Source organism: Zea mays, chromosome 9 (genome assembly GCF_902167145.1).
Source record: "Zea mays cultivar B73 chromosome 9, Zm-B73-REFERENCE-NAM-5.0, whole genome shotgun sequence".
NCBI classification, from domain to species: Eukaryota; Viridiplantae; Streptophyta; class Magnoliopsida; order Poales; family Poaceae; genus Zea; species Zea mays.
Genome location: NC_050104.1, coordinates 148,546,414 through 148,560,344, shown reverse-complemented (window position 1 = coordinate 148,560,344; position 13,931 = coordinate 148,546,414). Strand labels below are relative to the sequence as shown.

The 13,931-nt window shown below is 45.3% G+C and overlaps 1 protein-coding gene across 1 annotated transcript; it reads left to right on the top strand.

Annotated features, from left to right (window-relative positions):
* The first annotated feature begins 5,584 nt into the window (after positions 1-5,584).
* Positions 5,585-7,590, top strand: LOC103639352 (UDP-glucuronate 4-epimerase 2). Its single transcript, XM_008662115.4, has one exon. It carries the CDS (start codon positions 5,762-5,764, stop codon positions 7,199-7,201), a length of 1,440 nt encoding a protein of 479 aa, XP_008660337.1. The 5' UTR covers positions 5,585-5,761; the 3' UTR covers positions 7,202-7,590.
* Positions 7,591-13,931: the final 6,341 nt, after the last annotated feature.

Sequence of the window (13,931 nt, the reverse complement as noted above, 5' to 3'; positions counted from 1 at the left end):
GGCTCGGACTCGGGCTAAGCCCTGGAAGACGGCGAACTCCGCTCCGCCCGACCTAGGGCTCGGACTCGGGCTAAGCCCCGGAAGATGGCGAACTCCGCTCCGCCCGACCCAGGGCTCGGACTCGGGCTAAGCCCCGGAAGACGGCGAACTCTGCTCCGCCCGACCCAGGGCTCGGACTTGGGCTCAGCCCCAGAAGACGACGAACTCCGCCTCGCCCGACCTAGGGGCTCGGACTTGGCCTCGGCCACGGAAGACGGACTCGACCTCGACCTCGGAGGAGCCTCCACATCGCCCAACCTAGGGCGCGGACCGGCCACGTCAACAGGAGGCGCCATCATTACCCTACTCCAAGCTGACTCAGGCTACGGGGAACAAGACCGGCGTCCCATCTGGCTCGCTCCGCCAGATAGGCGATGATGGCGTCCCGCACGCTCCCTGACGATGGCGGCTCTCGGCCCCCTTACGGAAGCAAGAGGACGTCAGCAAGGACTCGACGGCCCCGACAGTTGTCCCTCCGCCAAGCTCCGGCGCTCCTCCGACGGCCACGACATCACACAAATCAGGCGCCAAAATCTCTCCGGCCGCCACGATGGCGTGTACTTAGGGCACTAGCTCTCCTCCACTAGACACGTAGCACTCTGCTACACCCCCCATTGTACACTTGGACCCTCTCCTTACACCTATAAAAGGAAGGACCAGGGCCCTATTAGAGAAGGTCGGTCGCGCGGGGACGAGGACGAGACGGGCGCTCGCGTGAGGCCGCTCGCTCCTTCCCCCGTGCGAACGCTTGTAACCCCCTACTACAAGCGCACCCGACCTGGGCGCGGGACGAACACGAAGGCCGCGGGATTTCCACCTCTCTCACGCCCATCTCCGGCCACCTCGCTTTCCCCCCTTCGCGCTCGGCCTCGCGTCGACCCATCTGGGCTGGGGCACGCGGCGACACTTCACTCGTCGGCTCAGGGACCCCCGGTCTCGAAACGCCGACACTTCCCCTTCGTCTTGGTCTTTTTGGGATGCTCCTTGCGTCCCTTTAGCGCCGTCTTGAAGCGCTTAATGATGAGGGCCATCTCTTCATCATTGAGCCTGGCCGCCTCAACTTGCGCCACCTTGTTAGGTAGCGTCTCCTTGCTTCTCGTTGCTTTGAGAGCGATGGTTTGAGGCTCATGGATTGGGCCATTTAGCGCATCATCCACGTATCTCGCCTCCTTGATCATCATTCGCCCGCTTACGAACTTCCCAAGAACTTCTTCGGGCGACATCTTGGTCTACCTAGGGTTTTCACGAATATTGTTCACGAGATGTGGATCAAGTACAGTAAAGAACCTTAGCATTAGGCGAATGACGTCGTGGTCCGTCCATCGCGTGCTTCCGTAGCTCCTTATTTTATTGATGAGGGTCTTGAGCCGGTTGTATGTTTGGGTTGGCTCCTCTCCCCTTATCATTGCAAATCTCCCAAGCTCGCCCTCCACCAACTCCATCTTGGTGAGCATGGTAACATCGTTCCCCTCATGTGAGATCCTGAGGGTGTCCCAGATCTGCTTGGCATTGTCTAAGCCACTCACCTTATTGTACTCTTCCCTGCACAAAGATGCTAAAAGGACAGTAGTAGCTTGTGCATTTTTATGGATTTGTTCATTTATAAACATGGGACTATCTGAGCTATCAAATTTCATTCCACTCTCTACAATCTCCCATATGCTTGGATGGAGAGAGAACAAGTGACTACGCATTTTGTGGCTCCAAAATCCGTAGTCCTCCCCATCAAAGTGTGGAGGCTTGCTAAGAGGAATGGAAAGCAAATGTGCATTTGAACTATACGGAATACGAGAATAGTCAAAAGAGAAGTTTGAGTTAACCGTCTTCTTTTTCTCGTAGTCGTTGTCGTCGTCCTTTTGGGAAGAAGTGGACTCGTCGCTGTCGTCGTAGTAGACGATCTCCTTGATGCGCCTTGTCTTCTTCTTCTTCCCATCTTTTCGTTTGTGGCCCGAGCCTGAGTCGGTAGGCTTGTCCTCCTTCGGCTCGTTGACGAAGGACTCCTTCTCCTTTTCATTGATCACAATTCCCTTCCCCTTAGGATCCATCTCTTCGGGCGATTAGTCCCTTTCTTGAAGGGAACGACTCCGATACCAATTGAGAGCACCTAGAGTAGGGGGTGAATAGGTGATCCTGTAAAACTTAAAAACTTATAGCCACAAAAACTTGATTAGGAGTTAGCACAGTAATGCCAAGTGGCTAGAGAGGAGTCTTAGCAAAACACAATAACCACAAGAAGATCAACACAGATAGACACAGTGGTTTATCCCGTGGTTCGGCCAAGTCCAACGCTTGCCTACTCCACGTTGTGGCGTCCCAACGGACGAGGGTTGCAATCAACCCCTCTCAAGCGGTCCAAAGACCTACTTGAATATCACGGTGTTTTGCTTTGCTTTACTTTATCCCGCTTGCGAGGAATCTCCACAACTTGGAGTCTCTCGCCCTTACAAAGATGTTCACAAAGAAGCGCAGAGTAAGGGAGGGATGAGCAACTCACACAAGACACAAAAATCACAGCAAATACGCACACACACAAGACCCAGACTTGAGCTCAAGAGACTATCACGAGTTTCTCACTAGAACGGAGCTCAAATCACTAAGAATGTCGAACAAGTGCGCAAGAACAAAGTGTGAGTGATCAACTATGCTCAAAGAATGCTTGCATGTCTTCTCCATGCGCCAAGGGGTCCCTTTTATAGCCCCAAGGCAGCTAGGAGCCGTTGAGAACATTGTAGGAAGGCAATTCTTGCCTTCTGTCGACTGGCGCACCGGACAATCCGGTGCACCACCGGATACTGTCCGGTGCGGATTTCTTTCCTTATTTGGCGAAGTCGACCGTTGCAGATCCAGAGTCGTTGGCGCACCGGACAGTCCGGTGCCCCCTTGTGACCGTTGGTTCGGCCACGCGTCATGCGCGGAATCCTCGGCCGACCGTTGCCCCGGCTGACCGTTGGCTCACCGGACAGTCCGGTGCACCACCGGACAGTCCGATGATTTTTAGCCGTTCGCCGTTAATCACTTTCCGAGAGCGACGAGTTCGCCTGTGAATGGCTCACCGGACAGTCTGGTGATTTATAGCCGTACACCGCCGTCAAAGTTCCGAGAGCAGCAAGTTCGCCAGAGCCAGCCTGGCGCACCGGACACTGTCCGGTGCACCCAGACTGCGCAGACTTTGGCTGAACAAAGCCATCTCTTTTCCAATTCGATTTCTCCTGTTTCCAGCACTTAGACACAATACATTAGTCCATAAAACAATATACTAAGTCTAGAAACATACCTTTTGACTTGATTTGCACTTTGTCCACCACTTTGCATAGATTAACACAAAAGCACTTGTGTTGGCACTCAATCACTAAAATACTTAGAAATGGCCCAAGGGCACATTTCCCTTTCATTAACACTAACTTTATGCATAGAGATTTTTGGTTGAAATCGACCTAACAAAATCTTGACCTAAAATTTAAATGCAAGATAGGCTGGTTGGAAAGCCGGATCAAGCCGAGATAGAGCTCGTAACCGACTCGAGTCAGATTTGGCTCACTCGTGCACCGAGCCCAGCTTGACTCGGATCGATTCCCTTGCAACCCTAACCAGAATCGCAGCCATGCCTTCGATGCTGTCATGATACGACACAAGGCCAAGAAGGTTTCAGCCCACCCGAAATAGTGAAGCAGTGAGGAATGACATCACATCATGGTGGTCTGGGCCAAGCCGTGAGCCGTCTCCGAAACTTGAAGCACCATAATCAGTTTTCTGTCTTCCTTGTCTTTTCCTTGAGAAATTGCTAGGCAATTGCGTTATAAGGTTGTCTCTAACAGATTGTACATATATTCATGTAAATTTTTTGTATCACTGTATGCTACACTATCCATAAAATGAACTTTTAAATAAAAGATGAGATGAGAGATATGATGGATAAGCTACAACAGGGGACTTTAATCCAGTACATTGTTAAGGAGCAAGGAGATAACTCATAGAGTATAAGTGAAGTGAGCAACAAGCTTCGAGATCGAGCGACCGTCACAACTGGACAGCTGACTTGACTAACAAGGTTCCTTGAATCGTCCGGGGTGTGAGTGTGATCAGAGGAGAGAGATCCAGTGTGGAAGCATTCAATCCTACATCGCCTGACCGAAGACGTTGAACAGAACCGATTCCGTTCCATTAAATTATGTAAGAAAGTACATGTAAATTTCAAGTGGTGACCTACTAGATTAGTTTAAAGCTATAAATATAAATATTATTTATTAAAAACTTAATTAAATATAAATTAATATAACTGGCTACAACTTATAGTTATATATTTTCTTAACAGAAAGAGCCTAGGCTAAACGCCGGAACAGTTACGCTACTGATACGGATGGATGGTGACTAGGACTGACTACTTCTAGGCCATTGACACGGGTAAGGAAGTGCAACAATAATGGGGCATATTGGGGAATGGGGAACACTGATAGGCGAGAGGAAGCTTACCGTACCGACAGTCCAATATCCCGTTATGCAAATGCAAATGCAAATGCCTGGCCTGGCGACAGAGACAGGACGACCGGCGCCGGAGCGGTACCGGTACCCCACCCACCACTCGCGATGGCTTGTATATAAAACGAAATCTGACCAAACGATAACGATGGACCCAAGTCTGGTCCACACGCGGCGCGGCGAGGCGAGGCTCGGGGGTGGTTGGTTACACCCCGCTAAAATTTAGCCCATGTTCCATCAAATGTTTGAACCTCCGTTCCGGGTATTAAATGTAGTCGGATTATAAAACTAATTTGTCAGCCGAAGATTAAAAGACGAGACGAATCTAGTTCAGTTGGTTGGGTCTATATTTCATACTCCTATTTAAAAGTCAAACGTTTGATGTGACCCGGGCTAAACTTTAGCAGGAGCAACCAAACACCCACTCACTGATTTTTCAAAAGGCGCAAAGGAAGAGCAAAGAGAAAGTTTAGCTGCACCAGCATCTGCTTTTGTAGATTTGGAAACACTTTATAGTTTAAAGGTATATGTGCTAAACTTGTGCAGATTTTGAATCCAGGCGATATGGTTTTGGACATGTTTGTGCCATATATGCAATCTCCCCGTTTTCTTCAAGGATACTGTGGTATTTTCGCCTAGGTCACCCCTGTATGAAAATAGATAGAATTAATTAATAAGGAAAAGATATTATATGGCCATCCACCCCATGGTAACTCATGTCTCATGGTACTCCTATAGCTGTCAACGAGACAACAAGGACCCGATACATGCTAACTAATGGAGATTTTCCATATTAGTGCTAGTTTAAAAACCATATTTTCCACGATATTTTTATTGTCAAGGAAAATTAATTTCTATTTTCTCTTAAGAAAATAGAAATTTCTTTAAAAATAGAGTTACCAAACTAGCCGATAGGGTTACAATATAGAAAAAAAATATATTGATAGGTACATATGATAAAATCTTTCTAACCTTGGTAAGGGGGTATTGGTTTGACGAATAATTATCCGAAACCCAGGGGGTTCCCCCAAATGTAGCCCTAGCCCCCCGCGAACTATCCCCCCGCAACAGGCCCGTCGAAAGCAAATCGAAACCATCTCGACTCGGAAAAAACGGCAGCAGCAAAAAGGTCCCGCAAACCCAAGCGCCGCCGTGGACCCAATCGCCCCCAGCCCCAGCCCCAGCCTCAGTCCCCCCGAGACGAGACGAGATCCGGGGACCAGCCGCATTGCCGCGGATCGAAGGGATGGCGCCGCAGCTGACCGGAGTGCCCGGTTCGGGGGCCGCGGCGGGCGGTGCGGCGGCCGTCAAACCGCAGTTCCACCACTACCACCACCGCCTGCCCCCGCGCCACCACCACTCCTCGCCGGCCTCGCTCCTCTCCAAGCTCGCCTTCTGGTCCGTCTGCTCCCTCTCGCTCCTCCTCGCCTTCCTCCTCCTCTCCCCCGCGGCGCCCGCCCCGCGGGCCGCGCCCGAGTCCCCGCGCCGCTCCCTCCACGCGTCCCCCTCGTCCACCACCTCCTGGGGCGGCGCCGCCTGGGAGAAGAAGGTGCGCGCGTCGGCGCGCATCAGGCGCTCCGGGGGCCACTCCGTCCTCGTCACGGGCGCCGCGGGGTTCGTCGGCTGCCACGCGGCTGCCGCTCTCCGCCGCCGAGGGGACGGCGTGCTCGGCCTCGACAACTTCAACGACTACTACGACACGGCTCTCAAGCGCGGCCGCGCCGCGCTCCTCGCCCGCTCCGGGGTCTACGTCGTCCACGGCGACATCGCCGACGCGGAGCTCCTCGCCAAGCTGTTCGACGTCGTGCCCTTCACGCACGTTCTCCACCTCGCCGCGCAAGCCGGCGTGCGGCACGCGCTCGTGGACCCCATGTCTTATGTGCGCGCCAACGTTGCCGGTCTCGTGGCGCTGCTCGAGGCGGCGCGCGCGGCCAATCCTCAGCCCGCCGTCGTCTGGGCATCGTCGTCTTCAGTGTACGGGCTCAACTCCCATGTGCCTTTCTCTGAGCACGACAGGACGGATCGACCGGCCTCTCTCTATGCAGCCACCAAGAAGGCCGGTGAGGAGATCGCTCATGTCTACAACCACATCTATGGTCTGTCACTCACTGCTCTCAGGTTCTTCACTGTCTATGGGCCATGGGGGCGTCCAGACATGGCGTACTTCTTCTTCACCAAGGACATCCTTGCTGGTCGGCCAATTACGATCTACGAGAGTGCCGGTGGAGGTTCACACCAGACTACCATTTCCCGGGATTTCACCTACGTTGATGACATTGTGAAGGGGTGTGTAGCGGCACTGGATACAGCAGGTCGGAGCACAGGCAGTGGAGGCAAGAAGCGAGGTACAGCACCGTTCAGGACGTACAATTTAGGCAACACTTCACCTGTGCCTGTTACACAGCTAGTGGATTTGCTGGAGAAATTGCTCAAAGTGAAGGCTGTGAGGAAGGTTGTTAAGATGCCAAGGAATGGAGATGTGCCATACACGCATGCCAACGTAAGCCTTGCGCAGCGGGAGCTTGGTTACCGGCCATCCACAGATCTGCAAACAGGGCTCAAGAAGTTTGTGCGGTGGTATCTTGAATACTACCATCCTGAGCTGGCTGAGAAGCACAAACTGCGTACCAGCAGCAATGGCAAGGGTTCACGTGGTCGGAATGGCAGCTCAAGTAGCGCAAGATGACTGTCTATTCTGTGTCTTTGTTCCTGACGGTGTGTATCAGAATTCTACCTCCATTCCTTAATTCATCGGGCTCATTTTGCTCAGCAAATTGTGAAAGTGGAACACAAGTTAAGAAACACTCACTAGGTAGTCATCATAATTCAAAAGCCTGGTGCTTCTCTTTGCTGCGTCCTAGTTGAGCATTTAATTCCTAGTTCCATTAGTTGGTTATTAGGGTGACACTGTTCCGAAGATTTTTTATGTCATGGGTTTTGGGGGATGGCACTCTGTTGCATAGACTACCATAGATTCTTTTAGTGACTTTTTTGTACCACGGGAGAGAACTAAGTATATCATGACTTGCTTTTGTTCAATTGAAGTAGCAATGGTCAGCAATTTGTCTATGCTAATATGCTTGTTTTGCTGGAGTGCATACTCTTTATCTATATGGGTGCTAGTGCTACATGTGCTCACTTGCAGCAGCAGCTGCGTTGCAAACTTATTTTCGCCATTACAATCTTAAGATCTTATGTGTACATTTCAGGACTTGGGTAAGGAATTTTATGTCATGAAGTGTGTTTTCAGGTCATACAATGATAAACCATTTGGTTATTGAGGTCTTTCAATGCATTATTTTTCTTGTTAGTTGTGATTAACTTGCTAGAATTATTTAAGATTTGTAATGGTGTTAGAAATTCTCTTGTTGGTAGTTACTACTGCCTCCGTTCCAAAATATAGTTCTTTGTAGCCCACTTTTTTTTCGGTCCACATTTGAATCAAATGATAATGAATATAGACATATATATACAAACTACATAAGATCTTAAGAATGTATGATTAATCTAAAACGAATTATATTTTGAAACGGAGGGAGTACTTTATTGGTGTGAATGGTATCACTTGAACTTTTGAGTCAGTCAAATGATATATGGTTTAGTTTAGGCACTACAAATATCTTTCTTACCTGTCTGATTACAGACATGAGCCAAATGAAGCAATGCTTACTGTTGAGGCACTTATAGTTGTTCACATGTTTTGTTAAGATACTCCATCGACCCCTTTATTGGTATTATATGTGGCTTTTTAGTGATTAAACGTTCAGTCATGATGAAGCTTGTTGATTATGCAGTTTCATGATTGTGGTTGCACTATAACTGTAGGCTTCCCCAAATCTACATAATTGTTGGCTTCAGTCATTGTGATTTTCCTAAAAGATGGTTTTTATGATTGTACCGATGCTTCTAAGTAAAGGAATATTTTATTATGGAACTCTTTGATTGCCTGCATTAGCATGTATCTAGGCTTCTGCGGTGCACTTTGGCTGTGTTTTGGTTGTCCGTGGAAATCTTTATGCAGGCTTACACATTGTTCAAAGTTAGATTTACACAAGCCGATGGACATAATTTTTTTTGAAATATTCTCACCTCTTTCTAGCTTCAGTAGAAACATAATGTCTCTACCGAAACATGGATGTGACTGCATATTAAGTAGTATATAACACAATGTAAGCAATCAAACACAATTTAACCAAATGCATCGTGTTTGTGTTGGATTAGTTAACTGAACACTGGCACTCTCTCCGTTCCAAAATATAATTCTTTCTAGCTCATTTTTTCTGTCCACGATCATTCAAATGATAATGAATATAGACATATATAAACTACATTCATAAAGTAATAATGAATATAGACATATATAAACTACATTCATAAGTTACTTAATGAATGTGTAATTAGTCTAAAACGGATTATATTTTGCGACGAGGAGTATTGAATACGATTATGCTGGCTTAAAGTCCGTGTAAGCAATCAATTACACCGTATGTTAAGGATTTTTTTTTCACGTCCATGTTAGGTTAATCGGGATTCTCAGTGTTTATGGATGTGGAGCAAGTTTCCTGGTGTGCCGAATGCTGATCCTGGAAACAAATCAACTGGCGTTTTTATAAACAGTGGTGCAGGTGCACTACACATGCGAGTCTATGAATGAATCATGTATCTAGCATAAGTACATAACATCGTCAGTTCGTCGCCTATGCAAGTTCCACCTTGACTAGCTAGTTGACCAAGAGAATGGACTGCTTACTGTACCCATTTTGCTTGTGCGTCCGTCCTTCTGTGCCCATCCATCCATGTCCCTGTTTGTTTAGGCTTTTTTTTAGCTTCTGACTACTAAAATCTGCTGCGGACTGTCAAACACTCTAAATTTCTAGATCGCTTCTATAAAAATCACTTTGGTAAAAATCATCTAAAATCAATATGAACATAAAATCGGTCGAGTTATCACGATAGTAGTAATCCATAGCTTTCTAGATTCTGAACCCTTTGTACCACTTCATGTTTCTCCATAAGTAATCCTCACGATACTCACATTATTCTTACAGTCAGATTCTCTCCACAGCCAGATTCTTAGAAAAGTTGGTAGTTGGTCAGAAAAAAGCTAAACCAAATAGTCCCATGTGCCTCCGAGAAAGCTTGGGAAACTTGAAGATGAAGGACTTTGTTTTGCACTTGATATCTCAACCGAGCAAATCTAAGACTGGATCCGGTCTTAGATGATTCTTATCGTCATATATTGACCGAATTATCGACTATGTTGTCCATCATCGTTATGACCATCGTCATATGTTATCCTGCGTCAAACTACAACCATCTACATCTCTAAGGTCATCTTCAGTAACTAGTTATGTGCCTGTGCGTTGCAACGGCATATAAAATATTCGATAATATTAGTGCTCTTATGTTTATTTATCTTTGTGTTCAATGGTACATCTAGAGAAGCATAAAAAGAAAAGGCTGGATCATGATCCAACATACTAAGATACTTGTTTTTACATTTACACATAAGACAAGACCTGATTGCACATTAGTCATGGCTTGATTGTACCTTACACAAATATACAAATGTTATATTCGTCAACAATTATTTGTACCAGATAGTGCATCACATAAATTCACATATCATATGAAACCCAAAGTGAACTACCTTATAAATAAAATTTATATTACTAATGCCTGAATAATTTTAACTAAAAATTCTACACGATAAATCAGTTCTGCCCTATGGTCGATCAAATTCTGCCCTATGGTCGATCAATTTACACAATGTATTGACCTTCACATCACATGCAGCAATAGCCGACAAAGGTAACCTCCCAATGAGGTCTTCAGTTCTCCGGAGACACACACAAATGGCCAATAAGAGGATGGGTAGATGACAGGAAGTTCTGAAATGAAGTACGGTGGTATGGTGATGTTAGAAGAGGTAATTGGATTTTTTTAATTATTTTGTAATTTTAAAAGTGCAACGAAGCTCAAATATGACATGAATACATGCTTTTTGAGTGACCAGCAGAATGGTTCATGCTTTGTGAATTGTACTACCAATAATCTTACACAGGTATTGACATTGCAGGATGCAGGGAACCAAATTAGATTATATTACAGCTACAAAATATTATCATAAGAAAATGCCAAAATAAAAATGGAACCTTATGTTTGATCAGTCTTTGGTGCTTATTAAAAGTTGTCAGTTACAGTGCTATAGGGTCCTCGTTCTTAAGTTTTGAGGAAAGACTCACAAGAGTTAAATGCATTGCCAAACAGAAACAATCTAACAATTCATAAAGGACTCTACTCCAATTCTCAGAAGGCAGAAAAGTAATGGTGAAATCTCAACTGGGCGATTTTGAATCAGGGAAGATGCGAGCAGGACGATTTTGAAACGGGGAAAACTCAACAGGTGAGCAGAGTTAAAAACTTAAAAAACATGTTAGTTCACTATATGGATTAAAGCGCTCACCTTAATGCTCAAAGTAAGGAACATTTCAATCCAATCAGAAGCTGACAGAAGCTTAAGTGTATGTCCCTATACAAAATGCATGTAGTCAAATAACTGTCAGTGGATCGCTTCTCGGCGTAGCGCCGGTACTGGTGCGCTTCCATCCTTGCCTCGGACTTGCCCTGCTGGAGGCGCAGGATCATGGGCATGGCCTCACTGGCAGCGCCCGCCGCATGTCGCTCTCTGCCTCAAGCTCTAAACAAAGCAAAGCAAGCAACCATGACAGGTCTCACAAGCACCATACCTTATAAGCAGCAGCAGGTGGATCTCACCGTCACTGGAGGATATGGCACGATGAGGGAGGAAGAAACAAAATCAGGTGGTGGCGACCGGCGAGGGAGGCTGCACGGGGATGACATGGCTGGGCGAGGAATAATTTACACAGAACAACTTGCAACTTATTTTCTTACATTATTTTCATAAAGACACTTACACATAGGAAAAAACAGGAATAGGAACATTGTCCAAATTAATGCAACCATGTTGCAGTGTTGTGTATAAGCTTCACCGGTTTTTACATGATGTCATTATTTATAAGCTCATATCTCATAAATGCATTTAAAAAACAGCATTAGTTAAACTTACCTAATAAACAAAATACAAGTAAGGAGGCCAGTGTTATTAAAACTACGTTTAAACGATGTTTAAACTACGTTTAAACGTCAAAACTCTAATTAGAGGTTGAAATCACGTTTTAGCGTTTTGGCGTTCTAAACTGTAAAACGCAGTGTTTTATGCATTTTAGACCATTAGCTATTTTTGGGCCCGGTCTATTAGTTACATTTGGGGTTCAATCCAGCTCATGGGTGAAGTTTTGGTAAGCCATTAAACTCTCTGTTTTGGTATTTAACTTCATATTATTGTCTGAAATTATGATATATTGGTATTTTTCCTATGTTGTTTAAAACTACGTTTAAACAAAGTTTAAACATTTAAAAGTCAAAATTTCAACCATGAGCGTTCCAACGTTTTATCGTTTTAATAAGCTTGAAGGAGGCCATGCATGGAAAAATTACCTCTATAACATGTTGAAGCAACAACATTGAGAAGCACTTTCAAGACTTGGAGTACAGTACTTCAACACATAAAACCATACTTGTACTCCAGAAACATCGCAATTCAGAATTTTCCCAAAAGTACTTGATGCATACGAAAAGACAAAAAATGTGTTATTTACATTATATCACATTGTGTCTAAAAATGATTTCCTGCATACTCACAAGTGCAAAAATAATCACCATCAACAATTGCAGAATTCCCATCTCTATACATGTCCCAATTTTCGTGAAACCATAACTGAAAAATGAAAGCCCAACAGCTGCGACTATTGGTGACAAAACAACTGGATTTATCAACCTGAAATAAGCAGATGAAGACAAATCACACAAATAAGATACATATCACCCTGAGTATTACTACTTGTCACTGTAACATATGGTGAATTATACAACAAAAAGATGAGGTGCATGAGTAATTCTAGTCATCAGTTACAGAAACATGAAAAGATGTTTATGTCTGGGAGACAAACAGTTTACACAATTACACTTAGAAACCAACACAAAGCGGCCAACCCATAACAACAATGATCCCTGTAGCTTTTAAGTCATCAATATACAACAATATGTCTGTGCATTGCTCCTACTTGTTAGATGGTTTCAAGCCCATGCAAAAGTTGTTATAGACTTCAGATATTTGGCATTCAGAAATCAGAACAAAACTTCAGGTCAAATCTTATATATCCTAAGTGTGTATGCCACCAAAAACACTTTTTAAAGGCCAATCATGTTTTGCATTAAATAATGATTTGCACACGTAAAGGGATAAGAAAACGGGTTTATATTTTATCAAAAGAAAAGAGACAGACCTAAGAAATAGTGACATGAGGCCTGTATATCCCAAAAACACTTGGAATGCACCTCCAATTATTATAGCTCCCTGCAGGTGCTTCATTATGTGTTTAAGCTCAGTCAGGATCCAGGTATACAAAGGATGGACCCTGCACAAGTGGCAGTCTCGTTCCAACAAACATGTGCAGCAATGTAGTCACCTCGGTGATGAGCAAGACTGTGGATACCACTGCCGCCATGTCATCCTGACCCAAACACGACCAAACCCCAGAAGACATGTGTTAGCCTTCCATCAACGGCATGAACCACTAACAAACCCCGGAAGACGAAGGCAGTGACTCACCTGAGACGCGGGACTCGAAACATGTGCCATAAGGCAGAAAGCAGTAAAGGTTAACACAAAGTTGCTGTGAGAATGAAAGCAACAACCCATGTGATTCCTAATCCAAGAGGAACCTAAAGAGGCAGTATCAGTAGTTCAGAAATTAGCCTCTCATATCAACCAGCATGCAGCACAGATCCACACATTCAATCAACATCATAACTTCATAATATAAAATCTTACCGCATAAATAAGAAACACTCTGTACCCAAATAGCTTTATTTTCCGGAGGTACTGCCACAAGTTAAATAGATAAATGGTCAGAAAAAGGACAAAAAACAATTGCATCTATCAAGGTAGTTGATCTGCTATTGGACTCACAATGTGAAAAAACAAAAAACGAGCATGACCTGCTTCTGTACACCGAGAGAAAACTGCAGTTTGGACACATTTGTGAAGACTGAAGACGCGTCGTGGTTGTCACTGGCGTGAACATTCCGCGCGGCGACTTGACCTCCACTGAGGCCTACCTGTCCTCCTGGCTTTTCAGTTAACAAAATGGTAGATTTGGCATCAACTCCACCTAGCTACTGCTAGTTGGCTGCTGGCGTCAACGAACCGTACATCATGCTTTACACAATGCATGGTTTTATTCTAGTGTCTGTGTGACACCAGAAGAGTTGGAGCAGGCACGAAGAGTAACACAAATCTACTGAGCAGCAACAGAGTTGCATGAACTTTG